This window comes from Cucurbita pepo, chromosome LG07 (assembly GCF_002806865.2).
Source record: "Cucurbita pepo subsp. pepo cultivar mu-cu-16 chromosome LG07, ASM280686v2, whole genome shotgun sequence".
Classification (NCBI taxonomy): Eukaryota; Viridiplantae; Streptophyta; class Magnoliopsida; order Cucurbitales; family Cucurbitaceae; genus Cucurbita; species Cucurbita pepo.
In genome coordinates this window covers 9,738,812-9,764,387 of record NC_036644.1, presented here as the reverse complement: position 1 = coordinate 9,764,387, position 25,576 = coordinate 9,738,812, and the positions used below count along the sequence as shown (strand labels likewise).

The window sequence follows — 25,576 nt, the reverse complement described above, 5'->3', positions numbered from 1 at the left end:
GAACTGTTACAAATTATATCAAAACTATACACCGTGCGGTGTGCTAGTGAGGACGTTGGGTCCCCAAGAGAGGATGAATTGTGAGATCCCACATCGGTTGGTGAGGGAAATGAAGCATTCCTTATAAGGGTGTGTAAACCTCTCCCTAGTCGATGTGTTTTAAAACCTTGAAAGAAAGCTTGAAAGGAAAAGCCTAAAGAGGACAATATCTGCTAGCAGTGAACTTGAACTGTTACAAATTATATCAAAACTATACACCGTGCGGTGTGCTAGTGAGGACGTTGGGTCCCCAAGAGAGGATGAATTGTGAGATCCCACATCGGTTGGAGAGGGAAATGAAACATTCCTTATAAGGGTGTGGAAACCTTTTCCTAGCAGATGTGATTTAAAACCTTGAAAGGAAGCTCGAAAGGAAAAGCCTAAAGAGGACAACATCTGCTAGCGGTGAGCTTGAACTGTTACAAATGGTATCAAAACTATACACCGTGCGGTGTGCTAATGAGGACGTTGGGCCCCCAAGAGAGGATGAATTGTGAGATCCCACATCGATTGGAGAGAGAAATGAAACATTCCTTACAAGGGTGTGGAAACCTCTCCCTAGCAGATGTGTTTTAAAGCCTTGAAAGGAAGCCCGGAAGGGAAAGCCTAAAGAGGACAACATTTGCTAGCGGTGGACTTAAGCCGTTACAAAAGGATTAATACGACATACTGTTGACTAGCGCTCCCAATCCTCTTTATGGATATATAAATGGCAAACTTTAAGGGAGTTTCTTCCCGACATTAAAGGAAACTCTCAACTTAGGGACAAGAACGAGAACCATCCTCAATTAATGACTCCCAAGTGAAAATACTCTAAAGTACGAGCTCACTGTTAGCAAATATTGTCCTCTTTGGACTTTTACTTTTAGGCTTCCTCTGAAGGTTTTTAAAATGCGTCTGTTAGGGAGAGGTTTTCACACTGTTCTCCTTCACAACCGAGATGGGATCTCACAAGTAGTAACATGTTCGAACCCACAAACACTAGGCAACAAAAAGGTGAACCATTTGTTGATTTCATAAATCATTAGAGGTTCACGAGTTTTGCTTGCAAAGATCGTCTCACTGAATTATCTACTGTGGAGATGTGCATTCATGACATACATCGAAGACTCTTGTACACCCTCCAAATTATAAAACATTGTACCTCTGAAAAGCAACCAACTCGAACATAGATGACTTAGAAAGAACTTTATTCGAGAAAATTCTATCTATGTGCGACGATTCGAAAGGAGTTGAATAAATGACTAATGCATTCAATCACATCAATCAAGCTTTCAATTACTCGACTTTTAGCCTTTCGAAGACTAAACGTCCCTACGTCGAGAAAAGTATAGAAGGTTCATTTTTTTGAAGGAATTTAATTAAATTATTGTCAAATGATTCACTTAAAAACAAAGAAGTAGTCTTATTATAAAAATTCTCAAATTTACATCAACCAATATAAAATTCACACGTGTAATAAAAATATTATAAAATAAATAAAATTATATTATAAATCTAATGAATACGAAGACCAAGAAACCCTAGCAAAAATTTAGATTAATTAACGCCGCCGCGGCTAATACACCAAGGCAACGGCGACGGCGAGAAGCGCTGCGGAGAACGCAGAGGCTCGGACCGATGGGGCGGCGCTGGGAGGCGGTGGAGCGGTTTCTGGAGATGGAGTTGAAGGCACGGTGTCAGATGAGGGCGGAGGAGTGGTGGCGTCACTGCCGGTGACGTTGACGGCTAGCTTCTGGCCGATGTTGCAGTGGCCGGCGACCGTGCAGATGAAGAAATGTTCGCCGGATTCGGAGAGAGTGATTCTGACCGGCGGGTCGGTGGAAATAGAGATCGGCGATTCGCCGGTGCAACTGCCGTAATTGTCCTTCGTTACCTTCGCTACGTTGTGGGTTTGAATCACGAAGTTGAACTCTGCAAAAGATCGCCGGAGAAGATGAGCTCCTTTTTCATTTCTATTTTAATAATTAAAGTGCATAATTTAAATTCATTATAAATTATAAATTTTAAATATATAATTTAACCAAATTTAAGATTTAAAAATTTATTTTCTAATTTACTACCCAATTTAAATATATATATATATATACATATGTTTGAATGTCAAATTTTTGTCCTTACCGAGAATGTCTCCAACGACGAAGGTCTTGTCCCGAGCCCATGATTCGTAAAAGCTAGGGTTGTTAGGGACGGACCATCCCAACGAGTCTCCGACAATGTATGTCATGGGTTGTCGGGCGGGAGCAGGCGACGGGACAGGTGATGACGGAGTAAAGCTAGGTGTTGGAGAAGGCGATCGATCAGAAGAGGAGGGTTCAGGGCTGATAGAGGGAGTGAGGACGGAGACAGGGACAGGAGATGGCGCTGGAGAGCTAGGTTGCGACGCTGGAGCAGATGTGGCTCTCACGGTAACGAATAACTTTTGGCCATTATTGCAATGGCCGGGAATGGTGCAGATGAAGTGACGGTTACCAGCAGAAGTGAGTGTGATCCTTACTGGACTGTTGCTCTCGGTGGAGATCGGATTGTTGCCGTTGCAGGAATCATAAGCACTTTTTGTCACTTCTGTTACGTCATGTCGTCCAGTTGCAAAGTTGAAAACTGCAAAATCAAATACCTTTAGCTATATATCGTCGAGATTTTTTACAACTAATAGACCATAATCACAAAAGAAAAGCTTTAATCTCATATCTTACCAAGAATGTCACCGACCACAAAAGTTTTATTGCTAGCCCAATCAGTATAGATATTAGCATTGGGTGGGTCGATCCAACCCAACGAGTCACCGACCATGTAGGTAGCAGCGGACGAGCACCGCCATGACGTTGCCGCCATGACGAGGAGGAGAACCACCATCCGGTTAAATCCTACGGCCATGATTTGATTTGATATTCTCAGGTCACCCTTGTGATTAAGCTCTTTGAGTTAATAGCTTTTGGTAGAAGAAGGGTATAGTTTTTGGGTATTTATAGAGTATAGGAACTTAAACATTGGTGGAAGAAGGCCATTGGATGAAGGACACGTGTCCAAAAATGGACGGATATTAAGCTGCCGCTGGACTACGCCGCGTTAGATTTTCTTTACCAAACATGTTGGTGTGAGTCTTTGACTTTTTCGCGTTGACTAGTCAAGGCTTCACATGGAGAGGTGGAAATCGTTGACTAGTCACACGCAAAATATTTCATTTTTTTTTTTAATTTTATAATAAATTCCACCTCTTAATTATCAATTTGTATTTTAAAGATTATTTCAAACTCCCAAATATTGTTTTAAAAAAATAATTCGTAGATCGAGTCTGTGAATAGAATTAATATCATTATAATTGGCACGAGACTTTTTTGAAAACCAGAAGTAAAACGATGAGAACTTGTACTCAAAGTGGGCCCAACCCAAATTCCTTTCTCAACCGTGCAGCGTCGTGATCTTGACACGCTCACGGCCCAGTCTTAAGGGAAACTCAAGCTCTATATTCATTTTTTACCCAGCTTAGTGGCTTCATTGGACGATCGACAAGGTTTTCCTACCCAACAGAACATAAGCTTGTTAGGCCACACACAATGTTCGTGTGTGCATAATCATTGTGGCCAACGTCGCATCTAACTCAAAAACTTCATCGAGTTAGATGTTATTTAAGTCGTTGTGTTTCTTTATTTACTTATAGCCATATAGCGTTGCTTTTTAAAACATTTCTCGCAAACGTGATTGAGGCTCGAGTATATACCCACGTTGTCCGTAAAGTTCAAATTTCTTACGACTGATAGTGCGATTGTGACACGGAGCACCTAACTTGCTCGAGTTCATTAGCACATATAGATCTTTATCCAATTTATTATAGGTCTAATTTTTCAAATGTGTAGGTCTCCTAAATTATAATAGCATCATCTTTTTATAACGGTAACAAAAATAATTAAAATTAATTTGAAATTAAATAAAAATGACAGATTATTAATAAAATATAATTTAAGACATTTTGTAAGTCAACAAAGATTAATAAACTAATTAAAAAATCAAATAATGGCAATCTCTAGTAAATCAAAGCTACAGCAACCGTCAATCCGGCGGAGAAGAAGACGCCGAAACCGCCGAGGGAGGTGGCGGAGTTGCGTGGCGGCGGGGCGGCTGGTGGCGTCTGAGCTGAAGGGCCATTATCCGAGGGTGGTGGAGTGGCGGTCGGCGGTGAAGCTTTCGGCGGATGGCCGGAGTGAGGCGGCGGCGACGGTTTTTTGGGTTTGTTAGAAGGTGGAGGCGCGGTGGTCGGCGGTGGAGAAGATTGTGATCGGACGGTGACGGAGAGCTTCTGGCCGGTGCCGCAGTGGCCAGCGAATGAACAAATGAAGTGACGGCTACCGGCGTCGGTGAGTGTGATCCTCGCCGGACCGGATTTCGTGGAGGAGATCGGGTTGGTAGCGGCGCAGGTGTCGAATGAGGCCTTAGTCACTTCCGTCACGTCGTGTAGTCCGGTGGTGAAATTAAAAACTGCAATTTAAAAAAAAAAAAAATCAATTAAATAAATATTGATCAAACAAATTATTTGTTTTTTTTTTTTAATTTATTTTTAAAATTTAAAGACTCACGGAGAATGTCGCCGGCGAGAAAGGTTTTGGTGGCGGCCCAATCGGAGTAAGAAGTGGGTTCAGAAGGGATGTTCCAGCCGATCGAATCGCCGACGGTGTAAGTGGCGGCCGACGCCAACCGCGGCGGAGCAACCACGGCCAGCAGCAGAAACACCGCCGCGAGTATCGATTTCGCCGCCATTGTTAGTGATAATTGGTGTGTGTGTGTTCTCAGATCGCTACTGTTAATTTCCCGGTTCCGAAAAGGAAGGTGGTATTTATAGAAGATAAGAGCCGTCTGATGGAGGACACGTGTCATGTAAGATGGACAGTTGATTAAGTTCATTAAATATTATAAGTTGCCGCGTGAGGAGAGTTTGGAGTCTTAGGGCTGACGTGGCATTTTATTTTATCTATTTTTTTTTGGGAGGTGGGTTTTTTAAATAGGGTGTGTGGAATCATAGCAAGTGGACTTAAACAAATAAAAAAAATTTAAAAACTTTAGGGTCATTTTTTAATATTTTGTTAAAATTTTTAAAATGGTAAAAAACATTTTTGCGACACTCGAGTAAATGAGTGATATACAAATGAATCGAGATCTTGTCATCTCGATCTCCACTGACATGACCCATATGTCCTGACACCATCTCGAGTCTTGGGGTGTCGTCGGCCATCGTAACTCACTCGGTCATGTCATCGAGAATGGGCCCGTGTGTCGCTCATCTCATTGGGACTTCTCGAACATCCATCCATCCGAGTTCTATCGAGTAAATGAGTGATACATAAATGAACCGATATCTTGTCATCTCGATCTCCACCGACATGACCCATATGTCCTGACGCCATCCCGAGTCTTGGGGTGTCGTCTAGCCATCGTAACTCACTCGGTCATGGCATCAAGAATGGGCCCGCATGTCGCTCATCTCATCGGGACTTCCCGAACATCCATCCATCTGGGTTCTATCGAGGCATTGGCTCTCCCGAGCCCATGCTATGTCATTTACGGATACCGTCCCGGATAGCGGGTGTATGTAGCAACCTCCAACACGCGGGCTGGGGTGCAATACTGGCACACTCGTGCTACTCGGTACTGTCCTTAAAAACCCATTTCAAAGAAAGTTGCCCGGACACTCGTCTCGGCACGCTCACCCACACTGTGACACACATATGTGATACATAGTAGCTCACTTAGGCCACAGGGTCCAGAGGTGGTGGAGAACTATAGTAAATAATTGGGAAGTCAATTTTGACGTAACTCGACCCAACTAATACCTGAAGATTCTTTGCCTTTCTTGATTAGACCAATCAAACCCGAATTACTCGGTGTTACTTATTTTCATAATTTTCGTGTAATATTATATTTAAAAAAAAAAAGTAGGTGAGAATTTAAAATTTATAAAATAAATTTTAGAATATAGATATTTAAAGTAAATAATTTTGGATTTATTGATGAAATTAGTGAGACAGGGAGGAGGTGGCCAACTAGGAGTGGAAAGACACGACTTTTGAACAGCTGGACTTGGTCAACTTTCGAGCACAACATTAAAATAATATTAAAATATAATTAAAACCCATCATTATATTTTTTTTTAAATTGAAAAATTTAATAATAAACTTTAATTTCCTTTCACATTTTATATTTAGAAAAGGGTTACTTTCATTTTTCTACTTTACCTCACTCAAGTAACTTTTACATTTTTTTTATAATAAATTTAATCTTACGGTTATTTTAATGGTCACTGTAGCTCGATTGTGATATCCGAGTAAATGAGGAATACGTGAACAAACCGAAATTAGATCCAAATGAACGAACAATTTAATAGTAAATCGAGACCACAATTACGATTAAGAATCATAAAAACTAAAAAATTAAGCATATTTGACTCGAAGTAGTTCTATATTAGGTGATCTCTTAAGATTCATACTTGTTTGTGGAACGATATATTTTAAATAATTAAAAAAAATATTTTAATTAATTAAGTAATTTAAAAGGGTTTCTTATGTTTAAAGTAATTGACTTGATCACCTAAATTTTATTTTTTTTTATAATTACTTAAACCCTAAAGTCAATTTCCTATTTAGATGAAAAAAAAATTCTAAATTAAAAATTTTGTTGATTTTTTGTTCTTAGAAAATTTGTTTGTATAATTACAAAATAATAATAATAATAAAATAAAATAAAACCCTAATTTTGGTTTTTTAAAAATGGAAAATATACCAATTTAATTTTAAAAAATAAAAAATGTAAACTCAAAAGCGTTATAAAAAATAGTTTTTTAAAATATGATATTTAAAATTAAAATATAAAGAAAAGAAATAATTAATAAATAAGTTTAAATTAAAAAATAAATAATAAAATTGGCTGTTAAATTAAAAATTCATCAACAAAATTTCCCAAAATTTATGACCAAATCAAATTTATTTTATTTTATTTTATTAATGATTGACTTTTATTCTTTAAAAAATTAATTTATTTTTTTCCTTTCACATTAAAATATAATTGGAAGAGCCATAATTTTCCAAATAAATAAATGAGATATTAGTGGGTTTAATGCCTATTCCCCCAACTCTAATTCAAAGTAAAAAATGGCCTTTTTTTTTTTTTTTTTTTTTTTTTTTTTTTTTTTTTTTTTTTTTTTTTTTTTTTTTTTTTTTTTNTATTTATATATTTTTAGTTTAATTCATAGGTTATTGAATTTAATCTTATTCGATAATTAAGTTAATATGGTTGAACGGTATGATAATTCAGTAGTGACGAAAACTAGTGTTTAAAGAGAATGCACCTCCTAGGAGCGAGAGACCTTAGGACTTTATCTGATCCCTCGTTTGATAGGCAATGTACTATAATACAAAATTAGTAGTTTAAAAATCTAGAAGGGGGTGCATGAATGAACCGAGACTACATTTGAATGAGTGATCATGAGGATAAGATGACGAAGAATGACTTAAGCGTGTTTTGCTTTGAGCAGAGCAATTCTATATTGGATGGTCTCTTGAGAATTTTTCTAGGAGGTCTGTGAATGAGGACAAAACATATTAGAAGAACTCGTGTTGGTTTGTAAAGATAATTTTCATTCTTAGAAGCGAATAGTAAGTAACGTGACTACGTTGTAGGGTATCAGGTGTCGAATCTGAACTAAGAAGCTAGCTACCTACTCGTTCACCTTTCCGACTCGGCTTCCCTTACCTCTTTCACCTATCAACTCTTATCTTAAGACGACTGGCAGGTTTGTTTAAATGCTAGTGAACGATTAAGAATAATATTATAACTTTGAAAACAATACTAAGAATAATATTATAACTTTGAAAACAATACGTATATTTATGAAATAAGAGATTCGAATTCAAAAGAAACTTTTACCCACTTCCTTAGTTGAAACCCTAAGAAACTTTGAAGTCATTGGAAGTATATGATAGTGTTGGATGGATTTAGCCAAATTTTGGATGCAAGGTCATGGCTGATTGGCTTTTGTCCATTGGTTCACATCTAGTTGTCTAATCAAAGGCTATTGTGATATTCTACGTCGATTGGAGGGGACAAAGTATTCCTTACAAGGGTGTGAAAACTTCTGCCGACAGTGATATGTAACAGGTTAAAGCGGACAATATCTGCTAACAGGGGGCTTAGGTGATTAGAAATGGCATTAGAGCCCGACATTAGGCAATGTGCCAATGAGGATGTTCGACCCCAAGGGGAGTGAATTGTGAGATCCCACATCGATGGGAGAGGGGAACAAATCGTTCCTTATAAAGGTATGAAAACCTCCCTATAGACGCATTTTAAAATTTGGACGTATGACGGTGATATGTAACAGACTAAAGTGGACAATATCTACTAGTAGTGCTGTGGGCTTGGGCGGTTACAAATGGTATCAGAGCCAGACATTGGGCAGTATGCTAATGAGGATATTCTGCCAAAGGGGATGGCTTGTAAGATCCCACATCGGTTGGAGAGGAGAACGAAACTTTCCTAGGGTGTGAAGACCTATCTCTAATAGACGCATTTTAAAACCATGAGGCTGATTGCGATATATAACGATCCAAAGTAGACAATATCTACTAGTGGTGGTCTTGGACTGTTACAATGTTAGTTTAAGTATATCTACGTTCCAAAGACTTAAAAACAATGTACGATTTTTGAGTTAAGCTTGCTTATTCAAGGCTAAGTAAGGTTTAGAGAGGTCGAGCCCGTGTCCGATATCTAAACTTGCTTAATCAAGGCTACAAATTGGTTAATCTCACTAAACACAAAGCAACCCAAGACAGTTTCAACCAAGATTATAGCAGAGATATACTCAAACTAGGACATCAGGAACTCATAAGCATATTTTGGCACTTCCATTTATGATTCAATAGCTTCATCTCAAACCCAACCTGGAGGAAAATTGGGATACATTTTATAGCAAAAGAATAAACAGCAACTGTATCATGACATGTACCAGCACAAGATTCAATGTTTTCCACCAGCTGCTGCACCTTTACCTTCACCTTCCTAACATAAGATACTCTATTTTCATCTCAACAATAGAAGCGGCGTCACGACCGAGGCTGTTAATGAGAAAATAAGGCTTCCTGCAAGTCCTCGAGCTCGGTGATTCTGTTCACATAAGCAAGGAGAATGTGTTCAATATCGTTAAGAACGGTTATTTAGTACAAACCAAGAAAGAAGTAGGATTTGTTGAGGATTGTTGGGAGGGAGTCCCACGTTGGCTAATGTAGGGAATGATCATGGGTTTATAAGTAAGGGATACATCTCCATTGGTATGAGGCATTTTGGGAAAGCTAAAAGCAAAGCCACAAGAGCTTAGGCTCAAAGTGGACAATATCATACCATTGTGGAGGTTGTGATTCTTAACATAGTATCAGAGTCATGCCCTTAACTTAGCCATGTCAATAGAATCCTCAGATGTCGAACAAAAAAGTTGAGACCCTCGAAGGTGTAGTCAAAAGTGACTCAAGTGTCGAACAAAGAGTGTACTTTGTTCGAGGACTCTAGAGGAGTCAAGCCTCGATTAAGGGGAGGCTGTTCGAGGGCTTCATAGTTCTCAAGGGAGGCTCTATGGTGTACTTTGTTTGAGGTGAGGATTGTTGGGAGGGAGTCCCACATCGGCTCATTTAGGGTATGATCATGGGTTTATAAGGAAAACATCTCCATTGGTACGAGGCCTTTTGGGGAAGCCAAAAGCAAAGCCACGAGAGCTTATACTCAAAGTGGACACTATCATATACCATTGTGGAGGTCGTGATTCTTAACGGGATTAGAAGACAATAGCACGTGAATTACATACCTCGAGAGATAAATAAGATGAACCTGAAGATGAAGATTGAAGTCCATGAAATCCAATGTCATATGATATGGTCCCATCAGCTTTGAAAAGTCCAAAATTTCTCTCAGAAGTAGGCCCTGGTTTCAAATTCTCATTAAAAGTTGCAAAAATATAGGCCTTCAAAACATTCTTTGGCCTGAAGGGAGTTCCTTTCTTCTTAGCAAGCCTCTTTCTGAGGTTGTAATTAAAGATCTTAGCATTATTTGCTGTTGCTGCAGCTTCGTTTTCGTCCCCACGGGAAGCCCAACCGGTCTCGGTAACTATGACTTCCATTTTATGATATCCAGCATCAGCCAATGCTGCATATGCAGCGTCGATCTGAGCATCGAGCATGTTGTCGTATCGTAGATTGGTTTTAGGATCAAAAATCCCCTCGGTTGATTCAAAAAGTGCATAGTTGATATCAATATTCTCTGGATCACTCATATAAGCTAGGAAAGGGTATGCGTTTAAACAGAAAGGCGAACCGATCTCTGAAAAAAACTCCAACAAAGGCTTCATGTACTGAACAACATTTTCTCTAAAGATACACGAAGAAGGTGGAAACGAGTTCGAAAAAACCGCCTGAGAATGCGCGGTCGTTATCTGAACAACACCATCTAAGTTAAGCTTCTTCACTGCCTTATAGATGTTCTTTGTAGCACCCAAGAGTGCTCCCCACAACTCAAGGTCACCTCCTCCTAGAACTTCATTTCCAATGGCAATCCCACAAATGTGAGTCTGAGGAAGGAATGCCTGCACATTTTCCTTCACCCAGTTCATCGCTCGTTCCTCACTCGAACTCATTTCTTTCAAAAACCCGTTCGGGAGACCGATCACCAATTCAAGCCCCGTCCCACTAAACGCGTTCAGGACCTTGTGATCAGCATCATAAATCCTAACATTCTTTATTTTTGCTGCTTTGAGAAGCGAAACAACTTCATCAGGGGAAGGAATGTTATCAGCAATCCTTCCGTAATTTATTCCATATGTTCCAGTAAATGCTTGTACTGCCATTGTCAAGGAGGCTGGAAAAAAATAATGAGATATTCTATTACAACTATCTCAAACCTCTAACTTGTAAAGCACACATCAAGTTACTCTCAGTACTCAACAAAAACTTCAAGAATGAGAGAGCACATGAGGATAGTTGGGAGCGAGTCCCACGTTAGCTAATTTAGGGAATGATCATGGATTTATAAGTAAGGAATACATCTCCATTGGTATAAGGCCTTTTGGGGAAGCCCAAAGCAAAGCCATGAGAGCTTATACTCCAAGTGGACAATATCATACCACTGTGGAGAGTCGTGATTCCTAACATAGTATTAGAGCCATTCCCTAACTTAGTCATGTCAATAGAATCCTCAAATGTCAAACAAAGAAGTTGTAAGCCTCGAAGGTATAGTCAAAAGTATCTCAAGTGTCGAACAAATGGTGTAGTTTGTTCGAGGACTCCAGAGAATGAGTCAAGCCTCGATTAAGGGGAGGCTGTTCGAGGGCTCCATAGGCCCTCTATAGGGTACTTTGTTGGAGGGGAGAATTATTGAGGATTGTTGGGAGGGAGTCCCACATTGGCTAACTTAGGGAATGATCATGGGTTTATAGGTAAGGAATACATCTCCATTGGTATGAGGCCTTTTGGGGAAGCCCAAAACAAAATCATGAAAGCTTATGCTCAAAGTGGACAATATCATACCATTGTGGAGAGTTGTGATTCCTAACATGGTATCAGAGTCATGCCCTTAACTTAGCCATGTCAATAGAATCCTCAAATGTCGAACAAAGAAATTGTGAGCCTCAAAGGTGTAGTCAAAAGTGACTCAAGTGTCAAACAAAGGGTGTATTTTGTTCGAGTACTCCAGAGAAGGAGTCGAGCCTCGATTAAGGAGAGGCTGTCTAAGGGCTCCATAGGCCTCAGGGGAGGCTCTATAGTGTACTTTGTTCGAGGGAGAGGATTGTTGGGAAGGAATCCCACATTGACTAATTAGGGAATGATCATGGGTTTATAAGTAAGGAATACATCTCCATTGATATGAGGCATTTTGGGGAAGCCCAAAGCAAAGTCATGAGAGGTTATGCTCAAAGTGGACAATATCATACCATTGTGGAGAGTCGTGATTCCTAACATGGTATCAGAGCCATGCCCTAACTTAGCCATGTCAATAGAATCCTCAAATGTCAAACAAAGAAGTTGTAAGCCTCGAAGGTATAGTCAAAAGTGTCTCAAGTGTCGAACAAATGGTGTACTTTGTTCGAGGACTCTAGAGAATGAGTCAAGCCTCGATTAAGGGGAGGCTGTTCGAGGGCTCCATAGGCCCTCTATAGGGTACTTTGTTCGAGGGGAAGGATTATTGAGGATTGTTGGGAGGAAGTCCCACATTGGCTAATTTAGGGAATGATCATGGGTTTATAGGTAAGGAATACATCTCCATTGGTATGAGGCCGTTGGGGAAGCCCAAAGCAAAGTCATGAGAGCTTATGCTCAAAGTGGACAATATCGTACCATTGTGGAGAGTCGTGATTCCTAACATGGTATCATAACCATGCCCTTAACTTAACCATGTCAATAGAATCCTCAAATGTCGAACAAAGAAGTTGTGAGCCTCGAAGGTGTAGTCAAAAGTGACTCCAGTGTCGAACAAAGGGTGTACTTTATTCGAGAACTCCAGAGAAGGAGTCGAGCCTCAATTAAGGAGAGGCTATTCGAGGGCTCCATAGGCCTCAGGGGAGGCTCTATAGTGTACTTTGTTCGAAGGGGAGGATTGTTGAGGATTGTTGGGAGGGAGAGTCCCACGTATGCTAATTTAGGGAATGATCAAGAGTTTACAAGTAAGGAATACATCTCCCTTGGTACGAGGCCTTTTGGGAAAACCCAAAACAAAGCCACGAGAGCTTATACTCAAAGTGGACAATATCGTACCATTATGATGAGTCGTGATTCCTAACCCACGTAACAGAACTCACAGAAGCATTCAAATCTAGCTCAGAATAACCCTTTTCAATTGAGAACACACTTATCAATCAGTCAAAATAGCCCATCAAACAACAAATTGATGCAGTCGCAGTGTGAAGAACAATCTAAAACACTTGCAAGTTAGAAACATATAAGTCAACTAGAAGCCATCTTCAAAGATACAATACTACCAATCGATCTAGAACAGAAGAACTGAAAAACAAAATCATTCAAGAGCTAAACAGAACCCATAACTCAAAATCCCAGAATCATCGATAAACTAAACATAAAACGAAAATCAGAGAGAGAACATTTACAGTACCAATGGCAGAGAAGACGACCCAGAAACCAGGAACCGATTGAGCACAGAACCAAGAGCGCTTCCTACCCATGAACAGAAGAAACAATCGCCAATAGAAATCAAACCACCAAGAGATATGGAAACAGGAACTCGATCAGCTGGCTTAAATCCCAAGCGAAAAGGGCCGATTTCTCATCTCTACACTGAAACAGGGTGAGGAAGAAGAAGACGAGGGCCGAACAACAATATTAGCGCAAATGGACGAAGACCCTTTTCGCTATTGGTTCAGAATCTTATGGAAACTCAGTGGGCAGAGAAGATTTTTGATGAGAGAAACAGAGATGAGAAAAGGGTTTTAGGAGGTCGTTTTCTGGGTCAGTAGTGATAAGGGGTTTTGATTGGAAGTGTTATTTGATACACAAATTTTAGTCGAAATTTCATTCTCTAAAGGCTTAACGCGTAAGTTTGAAGTATGAATGAAGATTGGCTCACCTCACGTTTGTGTGCGGCAAAAGAACACCAAAGATTGGTTGAGAAAGGAGTAAGTTGTGATAAACTTGTTCATTTTATTCAATAGGATTGATGGTTGTTAGGTTAAATTGCTTCATGATCTTATAAAGTTTTTGAATTTTTGGTTGTATGGATAATAAACTTTTAACCTTTTCTAACTTTTTAAATACTACCCACCCAAAATATTGAACTCAAATTCATTGTCCCGTGTCAAGTTCTGATATCATTTTTGTCCACGCGCACAGATAGAAGATATTGCCCGCTTTGACCCTATACCAATTGTAATCGCTCGTGTCCACCACTAGAAGATATTGTTTGTTTTGACTCGTTAAGTATCGCTATTAGTTTCATGGTTTTAAAACGTGTATGTTAGTGAGAGATTTTCACACCTATAGTATGAATGTTTCGTTCTCCTCTCCAACCGATGTGAAATCTTAGAAGTCAAATATGTTAATGAACTATTACACATAAAATTATAGTTCATCGACCTATTAAAAACTTTTAAAATTTAGGGATATGCGAGACGTGAAATTAAAAGTTTATGACTTACTAGACGTTTTTTAAAGTTTAAAAATTTATCGACAATTTGAAGAACTAAACGTATAAATTTCACTCTTCTTGTAGTAGGTTATGATTTGTCCCTTATGCGTATTATATTAAATTCATAACCTAATAAAGTGAATAATTGAAAGTTATAAATTCATTAAAATAATTAAATTAAATAAAGGATGTGAATAATTCCTTATTTAAAAGTTTCAAACCTACTAAAATAAACGAGTTGTAGTCTATTAGCTAATGACGGGTAGTATCGTTTTAACGTTCAAATTTCTACTTTCATATTTGTTCTATTGGAATAAGGATTTTACTTCTCATGTTCAAAGAATGCGCGGTAGAAAAATAAACATGTTTTTCTAGCACTTTATTTGATATTTTCTTGTGGGTCTTGCAGCATTTGATGATCCCGACATTCCTATATAATATGGTCATATTACTCGTTTCTAAGAGTGAAGACTATCCCCACGTACCAATACGAGCCTTTTTAACATGCTTTATCCTCATTCACGTGTTTCCAAAGAAAGTTCTCAAGACGTCACTCAACATAGAATTGCTCTTCCCTTTTAAAAGTGAGGGCTGTCCCCGCAGACCAACACGAGCTCTTTCAACCTGATTTATCCTTACTCACATGTTTTCTAAGAAAACTTCCAAGAGGTCACCCAATGAGCCGTCGAAAACGAAAAGTGCACATTATTGGTATAGGTAATAATATTCCTTTCCTTTAAGCCTTTCTTAGTTATCTTGTTCTCAGGATCACTCTCATTCGAATATAGTCTTAGTTCATTAATGTACTCGAGACCAAGATATCATAATAGTTTAACTAATTAAGACATATACTCTCAGTCCAAGATATCAAATGTGAGATCAGACATCGGTTGGAGAGAGAAACAAAACTTTCTTTACAAGGGTGTGAAAACCTCTTACTAGCAGACACATTTTAAAAACGTTAAGAATAGTCCGAGAGGGAAAGCCCAAAGATGACAATATTCGGTGAGTTTGGGCTCTAACATCAGATGTTCAAATCATTTCACACGGTAATGTTCAAGGTCAGGCATGGTCCTTTCAGGGGGTAATAACCTCCCGATTTCATGCACACACCTGCTGTATTCAGCACAAATTTGACCAAATCAGGCGTCGGACGCTGTTGAAGAAAGAGTTTCAGAGGTAGCTGTAGAAGGGAAGGAAGTCAAATCTGTATCCATCATAAAGTGGAGCTAAGCGTTGGATTATCATATAGTATGAGCTCCGTGCTATTCATTTGTTTTGAAACTTTTCTTTGACTGCTCTGCTCCCCCTAAAAAACGGGAAAAGACTTTTCCGATGTCTTCTTACGATCTCTCTTAGAAGAAGATACTAAGAGAGTCACCCGCTTTAGGCGTGGGCAGAGCTTTTTATGTCTACCCTATTCGGTTTCTTGATTCCGAGCCCCTAGTGTGGTCAGCACCAATCGCGTTCGGGTCACGGGAATTTCTAATTCCGACCCATGCAGTAACATCGTTTTCAAACCAAGGACCTATGCAACTCGGGGCTCGTCCCCGATCTGAGATCGAGTAGCTATAGTAGATCCATTTAGAGAAAGCTAGTAAATAGCCTTTTTGTTTCTATAGCCCTCTATAGTCTCACATATTCAATCCTCTTCTCCTGTAAAGTGAAGGAGCGAAACCGAGTTTACAGTGTTTGAAGGGAGAGGTTCAAGAGCGAATCAGTTTCCCCTTTCCTGACTGAAACATGACTTAAAGAACGGAACACTGTTTAGTATATATATCCGCAAACTCTAAAAAAAGGCGAGCATAACAAAAATTGTCGTCATCTTATCACCCTCCTTATGTGATTAGAAAAACCGTCTAGGCCTCAAAAGCAATATTATTGTGTAAAGCACGACTTGTTTTCCACTTCAGTCATTGTCTAGGCCATCACAACTACTTCCATTAAGTATCATAACGGTGTCGGGTTGAATCATTCCCGATCGTTCTTTCTTTCCACTCTTGTATGTGAACAAAACCTAAAGATTTGTAATGTAGCAATCATATAATATGGTTCTAAAAGTCATAGAAAGTGTCATAAATTGCATAATCTGACTGTAAAGGGTTGAAGTGAGAGTAGGGTTTGAATGAGTTTGATGAGTTAGCATCATAAAGCAAAAGCACCAAACAAAAAAGAACCCTTTTGAGCTCCCAATAACAATGGTATATTTATTGAAAGGGAATCTCTTTATTCTTTTGCTTACACTTTTTCCCATCAAAGTGATTGCTGAGTCTATCACTCCCTTCTTTTGCACAAGCTTAGCACCAACAATCCTTGGTTTTTGACCTAAAAGCAACCCTTTTTGTTCTTAATTATGATGGACCGAGTTTATTATACTCTCGCTTCAATTTCACCTGTCGTGTTGTCGTGTTGTGTAGTGTAGCATGTGGGATTGACGTGAGGGGGTGAGGGGGTGGGGATGACTATATTTCTAGGAGGTCGCTAACGAGTTAATAATCAAGCTCACGTGTAAAACTCGAACAGTGTATGTCCTCTTGGTTGTAACAGTTTAACCCCACTGCTAGTAAATATTGCATGCTTTGGTCCGTTACGTAAATATATATTTGGTATGTTACGTAAACATATATGATTATGTTGTCATATGATATATTGTGATGCAATATGTTATGATATGATATGTATATGATGAAATGTTATGTTAAAAGCATGAGACGTTATGTTATGTCTCCTAAATTGTGTGTATACAACTTGATATGAATGACATGAAATCACGATAAATGACATGAAATATAATCTCCATAGAATTATGTATGATATGAGAACTGAAGAATGAGAAACGATATGATATGAATGATGAACGATATGTGAAATGATATGATATGTACAGAATGCTAGCAAGGTTGTATTAAATGATAATGAAAACGGAACAATGTTGGGACCTCATGCATTATGTGTGCTCATACATTGGGGGATACCCCTATTCCATCACGAGGGTACGGACGCGTACATCCACGAGGCAGGCGAAGTATCATTATGTTTTACATAATGCTGCTGTGACAGTTACTAATTCTAATGGGTGTCGGCAGCAGTAGAGCTACCAGAGAAGGCTCGTCCGACAAGAAAAGGGGGCCTAACGGTGTGCGAACTGTCTGGTGAGCCCATACCCGCACTTATGGGCTGTGTGTAGAGTACATGGTACACATCCAAGCTGTCCATTAGAATAGTGCTGTAGGAAAAATAGACTGATATGATAGGTCCCGTCATAGCATTTTACATGTTCTTGTTGCATAACCCCAATAGTGGGGTCACTTACAGATAGAAATACTCCAGCCATGTGCTACTACATATAGAGTATTTCTTTAAATACTCAAGTCATGTGCTACTACATTTTCAGGATGTATTCGTATTTATTTTCTTAGACTTAGGCTAGAATAGGATGCTTTAGTTTAAACATTTATTTATTTTATTTAGTATTTTGTTGTGTCGTTTTAAATGTGTTTTCAAAACACGCAAGTCTATGGCTGTGTTTTAAGCTTAAGGTTATATTTTATGAAAATCTAAATGAAGTATTTCCGCATTCATGTTTATGACATGTATACAGTAGCGACCTTAGATTAAATAGAAAATTCCGGGTCGTTACATATTATCTTATGAATGAGCAACCGTACTGAAAAAAAGGAAGAATACAGTATGACAAGCACGAATACATACAAAAAGACGAACTATCGAGCAGTAGGAACGATAGCCAAGTGGTTAAGGAGCTTCAAAAGGATCAAACAATGATTGTAACTAAATGAGTATGCATAAATCTCTACCTTACAAAGGTTTACATTACAACAACATGGTACAAGCATATTAAACTTGATTGTTACAGAGATCATTATGAACTACAATTTTATTCAGTACAAGTGAACAACAAGCGATGGAACATAATAAACCTAATCTATGGATGTTTCTGTCAATAATTAGATTACTACAATTAACCACATCAGAATCACAGACCAACCCAGCAATCTGAATCTGTTCAAAACACCAATGAAGAGGCTACAGCCAGAAACGTAATATCGTTTTCAAGTCTTTACCTCGTCACCTTCATTCCCGCCGCTGCCATTCACGGCGACGTCAACAATCTTGTCGGCCTCGGTATGTTTCTCACTCTTTTCTGGAGTTGCAGCTCCTTTGTCAAGTTCGATATCCTGCTGAATAGGTTTTTTATTCTCCTCTGGCACGTTTTCGTTTTCGTTTTCATCGGGTATAAGGGAAACGGGTTCGGTAGCTTCACCCAGATTACCATCAGGCTTCTTCTGAACTTGTGGTTCCTCAATGGCTTCCTCTTGCTTTGCTCCCTCCAGATTCTCATTGAGGTTTAATTTGGAGCTTTCAGGTTCCTTCTCATTGAGATCTTTGTCCAATTTTTCTTGTTCTGATTCACTAGCTATCTTATGTTCTTGTTTTTCAGCATCCACAGCTTCATCTTTTGTTACCTTTTCATCTTTTACCTCAGCATCAACCATGCTCTCATGTTTTTCACCGTCTTGGTTGTCAATTTCTTTCTCCTCCTCCAAAACTTCTGGTTCAGCTTCTGTTTCTTTAATATCTTTCTTCGACACAGAAGATCTTCTTCTCTTGGGATGCTCACGTTCGACCGGTGGAGTCACTTTACTCTTTTCGCTTATCCTTGCTGACCTCCTCGGCGTCTCGCCCGTGCTCCAATCAAATTCAGCAGCTGCCGGGCCACCGGGGTGTGCCTTCAGATACTGATCCAACTTCCTTTTGTGGTTGATCTCCTCCCCTGTAGGAGTTATGAAGATGACCTCATGTTTCCTAGGGGATTTACCTTGCTTGGGAAAAAACTGCCAAATATTCATATCATTCAATCAGATGCAACCAATAAACCAGCAACCCAGATCTTATTTCTTTTGTTTAGAGCTGTTAGGTAGTGAGTAAAGAACAATCAATGAAGTATAAATGTTCATCTCGATTGGTGAAAAAATACATCCAAATAGATCCAGAAAACAAGCAGCCACTCCAACCCAATGAAGATGATCAAAGATCTCTCTTGTTGTCATGAATTACAGTACTTGAAAAAATATAAATCTAAAAGTACATTCTCTTTCACACCCAAGAAAGTCCCTACCACCCTCTCATACAAAATTCTCCCTTCCCTCTCTAGCCACAAACTCCAAAGAAACGGAAGTATTCCATCATGAAATCTTCATCTTCTCTTTACTATGAAACCCGTACAGCAGCTTAGACGAAAACGAAAAACACCAGCTAACACCGAGCATATTAAAGACTAACCAGACACATAAATTTGCCAAAACAGACTGCATTGATAGGAGTCCTTATGTTGTCACGATCGGTATCGAGGGCTATTGAGTTTCTGTATAAGATTAAAAAGAATTAACCTTCCCAAGATCAAGAAGCCAGAAGAAAAATCTCACGAATTTGAGTATATTCTAAATTTCATAACCTTACAAGACACCTCCTCTTGGCTAAGGGTCTGATCGGTTGTCCAGAAACGATGCTCGGCCCTTCTGGTAGACCATCTGCTATCAGGCTGCCTACTCAGAGCTAAAGTCTGTCTGTCCTTTTTTTCATCACTAACCATTCATCCACCTTCATCTGAAAAAGATCTAATGAAATGAATACCCTGGCAAGAGACTTTTATCATTTCCAAAAGAAAATAAGGCAAGAGTACAAAGTGGCCAGCCATTTCAGATGCTATCCATTCTCTAGTAGGAAAACTATCTTTCCTTCCTCTGCCTTCCCTAGAACAAACTACCAATTCCTGTCATGTACCTCACTTCTCAGCTCAGGCTTCCCGATCCTCTTCGGAAATTCGCCTTCACACGGTTGTTTGTAGAAGAACTTCAAGCTGCGTTGATCTGTACAATTTTTTAATCATTGGCCCAATACGTATGAAGGCCATTTTTTAATGGAAAATACAATTACCATCGGTTACCTTTAATATATGGGATTGTAACCATATCATCAAGAGAAGCTTGGATGGAGACCTGAACACAAGTCTCCTCTCCTTGGTCTGATCGCATTAATTCTGCAGTTTTGAAGGCTTCTTCTTGGTGCATTTCACTCCTTTATGGAATTTGTATCCTTGGAGCTATAGTTTCTATTCATTGCATCAATGAAAAGTTTCGTTTCTTGTTCAAAAGAAGAAACCGACAATAAGGCATTGCTCTTGCGTGCGTATAGAAATCTTTGATCTATACCATTCCTTTCTGCAAGGAATGGCTTTGAGAAGTCTGGTAAGGCAACCAGAAGCACATTGATCTTAGCGTGTTTGAGACATCGAAAGCTTTCCCTAGCCTTAGGATTCAACTCTATCACTTTTAACTGTCGGATGAAGGACCAGGCAGTCGAACCATACATGGCCACAGATTTTCAGTGGAAACATGTAAGCCTGGTTGCAGGGAGATGACCAGTTCAACTTATTTTGGATTTTACAGCCATGAACATCCACCTTACTCAGACACCATATCATCTACAAATTCAATCTGAGGCTGTAAAAAGGTGCACTTCTTGACATTAGCCACCAGATTATCGATCAAAACGTCCAAAACAGGGAACAAAGTTGGGCTAGTAACCCTGAGCCATTGACAAGTATGACCTCAATAAACACTAGAATAATTTTGGGAAGGAAAAATCCGAATATATCCATGAGATATTTAAGAGATGATTGGTCATTGGTCAAGCCAAACATCATGATCCAAAAAGAGTGGCAGATTGGGGCACAAATCAATAGAATTATAATTTTATTGATATCTATGACGTTCAAATCAACTTATATCCATTACTCATACTATGTCGAGATAATGTGTTTGGCACTAATTTATTTAGAAAATATAACTTCATAAATATATATTCTTTATCTAAATTGGTTTAGAAAAGAAGATGACCATATATAGAAGCAAAGGAAGAGAATCATGATTTAAAAAATTCAAAATCTTGAGTTTTTTTTTTTTTTTTTTTTTTTTTTTTTTTTCTGTTATTAGAATTATAGTTTCTTTGTGTATTTGAAGAAAATTTAGATAATTTCTTTTAAAAACTTCAAAAATAATTTTATCCATTTTGAACCAAGACTCATGTTCTTATGTCTACTCAATAGTCTGGTTCGTGATGTTTCCTCGAAAACCTTTGGTGATTAACCCAATTTTGGATTCAGTGAACGCCTTGTTGCCATCAATATCAATCAACTGCATTACCTTTGATGCGTAACACTTCACCTTTGAAGTTCCACCTTGTTTGGAGAAGAATCATTCAACCCCAATTCTTGAATTCCAGCTTTTCTTATCAATCTCATTCGACATCTTGTACATACTTTGTTTCATAATTCCTCCGAGGATATATTTTATGTAGGAGTGCGGCCGAGAATCTGCACCACCTTTGTGGAGCTATGATTTTTCCCTTTCAGTTTGGAGCTATTTCTTTGAGACATTTGATTTTCATTCATCCCAGCCTAAGGGTTGTAACTACATGATTTTGGAGTTGCTACTTCATCATTTGCCCTTCGGTAAGAAAAAGGGTTATTTTGAGTGTGTGATTTTATGAAGCTTTTGAAGAGGGAGGGTTCGAGAAGACTTCGATTAATGTATGGTTCTTGTTAGGTTCCATGAATCATTGGGCATTGATGGTTAAGACCTTTTGATATTTTCATTAATCTTATTTTCTTGACTAAAGCCCTTTGTAGAGCTTGACTCCTTTTATTTGGGCTTTATTTTTGTATGACATTGTATTCTTTCATTTACTCTCAATGAAAGCTCCATTTTTATCATAAAAACCATTCCTCCAAGGACGTAAGCTCCATTTTTATCAAAAACCATTCCTCCAAGGACGTACCCAACTGCCCCGTAGGCTCTTCAATGTATGTTTTATCTTGCCATTGATTGATAGGAGCTTTTCTTTTCCTTAAAAACAGTTCCCATCCGTACACGATGAACTCTAAACTTCTCCCTATTGATAAATCAAATTTCTTTCTAATCATCTCATATCTAGCTCTATGGATTTTGGCACACAGTTCACCCGTTTCTCCATTGCATAAGTCAAGATTTCATGTTTAAACTTGATTTTCAAGGTTGAACTTGTAACAGCCCAGCCCAGCCCACCACCGCTAGCAGATATTGTACTCTTTGAGCTTCCCCTCTAGGTTTTTAAAATGCGTAGGTTTCCACACCCTTATAAACAATGATTCGTTTCCTTTCCAACCGATATGAGATCTCACAATCCACCCCCTTTTGGAGCCTAGCGTTCTCGCTGGCACTCGTTTCTCTCTCCAATCGATGTAGGATCCCCAATCCACCCCCATTCGGGGCCCAGCGTCATCGTTGGCACACCACCTGGTGTCACCCCCCTTCGGGTTTGAGCCTCCTCACTGGCACATCGCCCGGTGTCTGGCTTTGATACCATTTGTAATAGTCCAAGCCCACCACTAGCAGATATTGTCCTCTTTGGGCTTTCCCTTCTAGATTTTCGCTCAAGGTTTGAAACGAGTCTATTTCCACACCCTTGTTATAAAGAATGCTTCGTTCTCCTTTCCAACTGATATGGGATCTCACAAAACTAGTATGGTCCCACCATGGTAAAGGCTTTCATTGTTTCTAGAAGAAAATGTAAGGTAAGAGTATAAAAGAGGGAGTTGGTCCAAAGATTGTTGACCCAGCCTCCGACCAAAATTCTCCCTATGGCAATACACTCGACTTGGCTTTCCTCCATCCTTCCCAAATCTATTTAGTTCTATACCAATTCCCTAATTTATTCCATTGACCAACTATGACGGGCTTCCACATCCTACTGTTGAACTTCACTCCTGTCACCTTGCTTATGTCTTCCTCTTCTTTCCGTAAGTATCAAGTTTTGCTGGACAACAGAACTTATTTGATAACGATAATACATTTTGATTTAGATATTACCGATCAAAATGACAAGAAATTTCATATGATCACTATAACAGCCCATACCCACTGCTAGTAGATATTGTCCACTTTGACCCTTTATGTATCGTCGTCAACCTCACGGTTTAAAACGCATCTGCTAGGGAGACATTTCCACACCATTATAAGGAATGTTTTGTTCCCCTCTCCAACCAATCCGATGTCCTTCTGCAAATATATATTTTGAACTACTTGAAAGCAACATGAAAGCAACCGGATCAGGTCTTAAACACTCCGTACTAGAATAGAACAAAAGTTACAAATTGATTCATATGTACAACTAACAAAACTCATTAGGGACCTTCCTACAATAAAGGAAGTATATTAGACGCCTATCAAATCAACCAATGTGTCAACCATTCCAGACCTCACCGATAAATTTACCATACCTAATGATAAAATCCCAAGTAGTTTCAGTTCCTCACGACAAAAATACGCCTAAAATCTCATTTTCCCCTCTTTTTTGTCTTAAATCCATAAGCCCCCTTTATGTCCCTCCTTCCATAATAGAGCCAAACATCTAGAGCTTACCAAAAAAAAAAAAAAAAAAAAAAAAAAAAAAAAAAANTATAAGCCAACAATCGAGTTTGATAGTAGCACGACCACAACTTATATATAAAAACAACTATAGATATCCAACATCTGAACGTTATCCTTAGACGTTCTTATAACAGCCCAAGCCCACCGCTAGTAGATATTGTCCTCTTTCGGCTTTCCCTTTTAGACTTCCCCTCAAGGTTTTTAAAACGCGTCTGCTAGTGAGAGGTTTCCACACTCTTATAAAGAATATTTCGTTCTCCTCCCCAACCGATGTGGGATCTCACAATCCACCCCCCTTCGAGACCCAACGTCCTCGCTGACACTCGTTCCCTTCTCCAATCGATGTGAGATCCCCAACAGGGCCCAGCGTCCTTGGCGGCACACCGCCTCGTGTCCACCCCCTTCGGAACTTACTCTCCTAGCTGGCACATCGCCCGGTATCTGGTTCTCATACCATTTGTAACAGCCTAAACCCACCGCTAGCAGATATTGTCAACCTCACGATTTTAAAATGCGTCTACTAAGAAGAGGTTTCTACACTCTTATAAAGACCAAGGTGAGATCTCACATTTAAATTGTGAAAAATTCAAGCAAATAAATTTCAGCAGCTGGTATTGAGTGCACAATATAGTCAACTGATTGAATAGAAAATATGCACACACACATGTATATCCTAACTTGTTGGAGCAAGGCAAATCCAGGCAGAGCACGCAGTGTTCAATAATTTTTATTTATTAACATCATTATCAATGTTAGCAGCCCTAATCCTCCCCAGATAACATAATCGCTCACTATCTCTCACACCAGAAAGGAGAAGGGAACAAAAATTAGTCCAGAGCCCCAAGTAATACAAGCAAAAAGAAATCATCATAACACAAATTGAACTCATCATGAAGCAACATAGCGACGTCAAAGCGATGTCAAAGCGAAGTCAAATAGAAACTAGAGACCAACAATTTCCAGAGATTTCTGTCGAAGAAGACTGGAAATCCAAGTAAAAAGAGAGATTAAGCAAGAAATTCGATAATTCAACCTTCCAGAAAAAACCCTAGATACTACAAGCAGTGAATTCTCACCAAAGAAACCCTAAAATCCAGGAAAAACAAAATCCGAGTTGAGAATTCAACGGTAAAAGCAAAATTGAGCAAGAAAATAAGCAATTCAACAAGAATTGAAGATCCAGAAAAGGAATCGAAGTGAGATGAACACCTTTTTCTTCCAGCCAGGAGGGGCAGGGAGTTCGAAGGACAGAACCTCCTCATTCGAAGTGTCTTTCTCCACTGATTCCGCCATTTATGACCTAACCACAAGAAGCAATGATGATAAAATTCACTAAAAATAGCTCCCGAACAAAGAACTGCTCGAAAAAGGTAGAGAAAAGAATGGGTTACTTGGATTCGCGATTTGGGGTTTCTGGGTTTCTTCCTTAGCTGCACACAACAAAAACAGAGGAGAGAAATGGATTTACAGCGACAAATTTAGTAATGACGGCGATTGCCCTTCCTTTTATAGTCAAGCTTCTTTCTCTCTCCTCTCTCTCTCTCTCAGAGAGAAATCCAGAATGTCCAGCTCAGCACTTGGAAATTTGACGGTGCGTTCTACCGCCGCCACCTGTCAAATTCCTTGCTTCTTAATACTTGGCGGTTGCCTTTTAATACACATTTTCCCTCCATTGACTTTAACCAACATTTTTTTTATTTTTTTTAAAGTTCGAAAGCTATCTCGAGCATTTTTCTCTTCTGTGCCTCCTTAGAATTCGGCCTCTACGATTTTCAATAAAATTCTAGAAATTTAGTCATCGAAGAAAAAGCTTATGTACCTATTGGACTCGAGCGTTACATACACATAACATTAGACATGGACATGTTGGGCTCGAGCGTTACTTA

The 25,576-nt window shown here is 39.0% G+C and overlaps 4 protein-coding genes across 9 annotated transcripts; all 4 read right to left on the bottom strand.

Moving 5' to 3' along the window:
* Positions 1–1,490: 1,490 nt before the first annotated feature.
* LOC111798714 (blue copper protein-like) lies at positions 1,491–3,197 on the bottom strand. The gene is made up of 3 exons (XM_023682028.1): positions 2,736–3,197; positions 2,161–2,640; positions 1,491–1,953 (listed from the first exon to the last, which is right to left on the bottom strand). The coding sequence occupies exons 1-3, from the start codon at positions 2,914–2,916 to the stop codon at positions 1,598–1,600; spliced, it is 1,017 nt and encodes a 338-aa protein (XP_023537796.1). The 5' UTR covers positions 2,917–3,197; the 3' UTR covers positions 1,491–1,597.
* A 766-nt stretch (positions 3,198–3,963) lies between these two features.
* Positions 3,964–4,828, bottom strand: LOC111798712 (cucumber peeling cupredoxin-like). Its single transcript, XM_023682022.1, has 2 exons — positions 4,614–4,828; positions 3,964–4,515 (listed from the first exon to the last, which is right to left on the bottom strand). The coding sequence occupies exons 1-2, from the start codon at positions 4,792–4,794 to the stop codon at positions 4,064–4,066; spliced, it is 633 nt and encodes a 210-aa protein (XP_023537790.1). The 5' UTR covers positions 4,795–4,828; the 3' UTR covers positions 3,964–4,063.
* A 4,072-nt stretch (positions 4,829–8,900) lies between these two features.
* LOC111798711 (glucan endo-1,3-beta-glucosidase 11-like) lies at positions 8,901–13,710 on the bottom strand. The gene is made up of 3 exons (XM_023682021.1): positions 13,174–13,710; positions 9,881–10,926; positions 8,901–9,189 (listed from the first exon to the last, which is right to left on the bottom strand). Exons 1-3 carry the CDS (start codon positions 13,241–13,243, stop codon positions 9,106–9,108), a joined length of 1,200 nt encoding a protein of 399 aa, XP_023537789.1. The 5' UTR covers positions 13,244–13,710; the 3' UTR covers positions 8,901–9,105.
* A 4,272-nt stretch (positions 13,711–17,982) lies between these two features.
* Positions 17,983–25,217, bottom strand: LOC111798710 (methyl-CpG-binding domain-containing protein 10-like). Of its 6 annotated transcripts, XM_023682017.1 has the most exons (5): positions 24,900–24,982; positions 20,168–20,808; positions 20,005–20,090; positions 19,504–19,827; positions 17,983–19,055 (listed from the first exon to the last, which is right to left on the bottom strand). In XM_023682017.1, the coding sequence occupies exons 4-5, from the start codon at positions 19,510–19,512 to the stop codon at positions 18,273–18,275; spliced, it is 792 nt and encodes a 263-aa protein (XP_023537785.1). In that variant the 5' UTR covers positions 19,513–19,827; positions 20,005–20,090; positions 20,168–20,808; positions 24,900–24,982; the 3' UTR covers positions 17,983–18,272. The 6 variants fall into 6 exon arrangements, with proteins under 6 accessions (XP_023537785.1, XP_023537786.1, XP_023537787.1 ...); XM_023682018.1 differs by lacking the exons at positions 20,005–20,090; positions 20,168–20,808 and adding an exon at positions 25,082–25,099 and having other exon boundaries at positions 24,900–24,990; XM_023682019.1 differs by having other exon boundaries at positions 19,504–19,585; positions 19,676–20,808.
* Positions 25,218–25,576: the final 359 nt, after the last annotated feature.

Excerpts from the sequence above, each read along its gene's own strand:
- LOC111798714 (XM_023682028.1), bottom strand. The coding sequence starts at position 2,916 with ATGGCCGTAGGATTTAACCGGATGGTGGTTCTCCTCCTCGTCATGGCG. Across the intron at positions 2,641-2,735 it reads TGTGGTCGGTGACATTCTTG|TTTTCAACTTTGCAACTGGA; the intron begins GTAAGATATGAG and ends TTGATTTTGCAG. Across the intron at positions 1,954-2,160 it reads CGTCGTTGGAGACATTCTCG|AGTTCAACTTCGTGATTCAA; the intron begins GTAAGGACAAAA and ends GATCTTTTGCAG.
- LOC111798712 (XM_023682022.1), bottom strand. The coding sequence starts at position 4,794 with ATGGCGGCGAAATCGATACTCGCGGCGGTGTTTCTGCTGCTGGCCGTG. Across the intron at positions 4,516-4,613 it reads TCTCGCCGGCGACATTCTCC|TTTTTAATTTCACCACCGGA; the intron begins GTGAGTCTTTAA and ends TTTAAATTGCAG.
- LOC111798711 (XM_023682021.1), bottom strand. The coding sequence starts at position 13,243 with ATGGGTAGGAAGCGCTCTTGGTTCTGTGCTCAATCGGTTCCTGGTTTC. Across the intron at positions 10,927-13,173 it reads GGTCGTCTTCTCTGCCATTG|CCTCCTTGACAATGGCAGTA; the intron begins GTACTGTAAATG and ends ATTTTTTTCCAG. Across the intron at positions 9,190-9,880 it reads CATCTTATTTATCTCTCGAG|AATCACCGAGCTCGAGGACT; the intron begins GTATGTAATTCA and ends TTATGTGAACAG.
- LOC111798710 (XM_023682015.1), bottom strand. The coding sequence starts at position 24,983 with ATGGCGGAATCAGTGGAGAAAGACACTTCGAATGAGGAGGTTCTGTCC. Across the intron at positions 19,056-24,899 it reads CTCCTGGCTGGAAGAAAAAG|TTTTTTCCCAAGCAAGGTAA; the intron begins GTGTTCATCTCA and ends AATATTTGGCAG.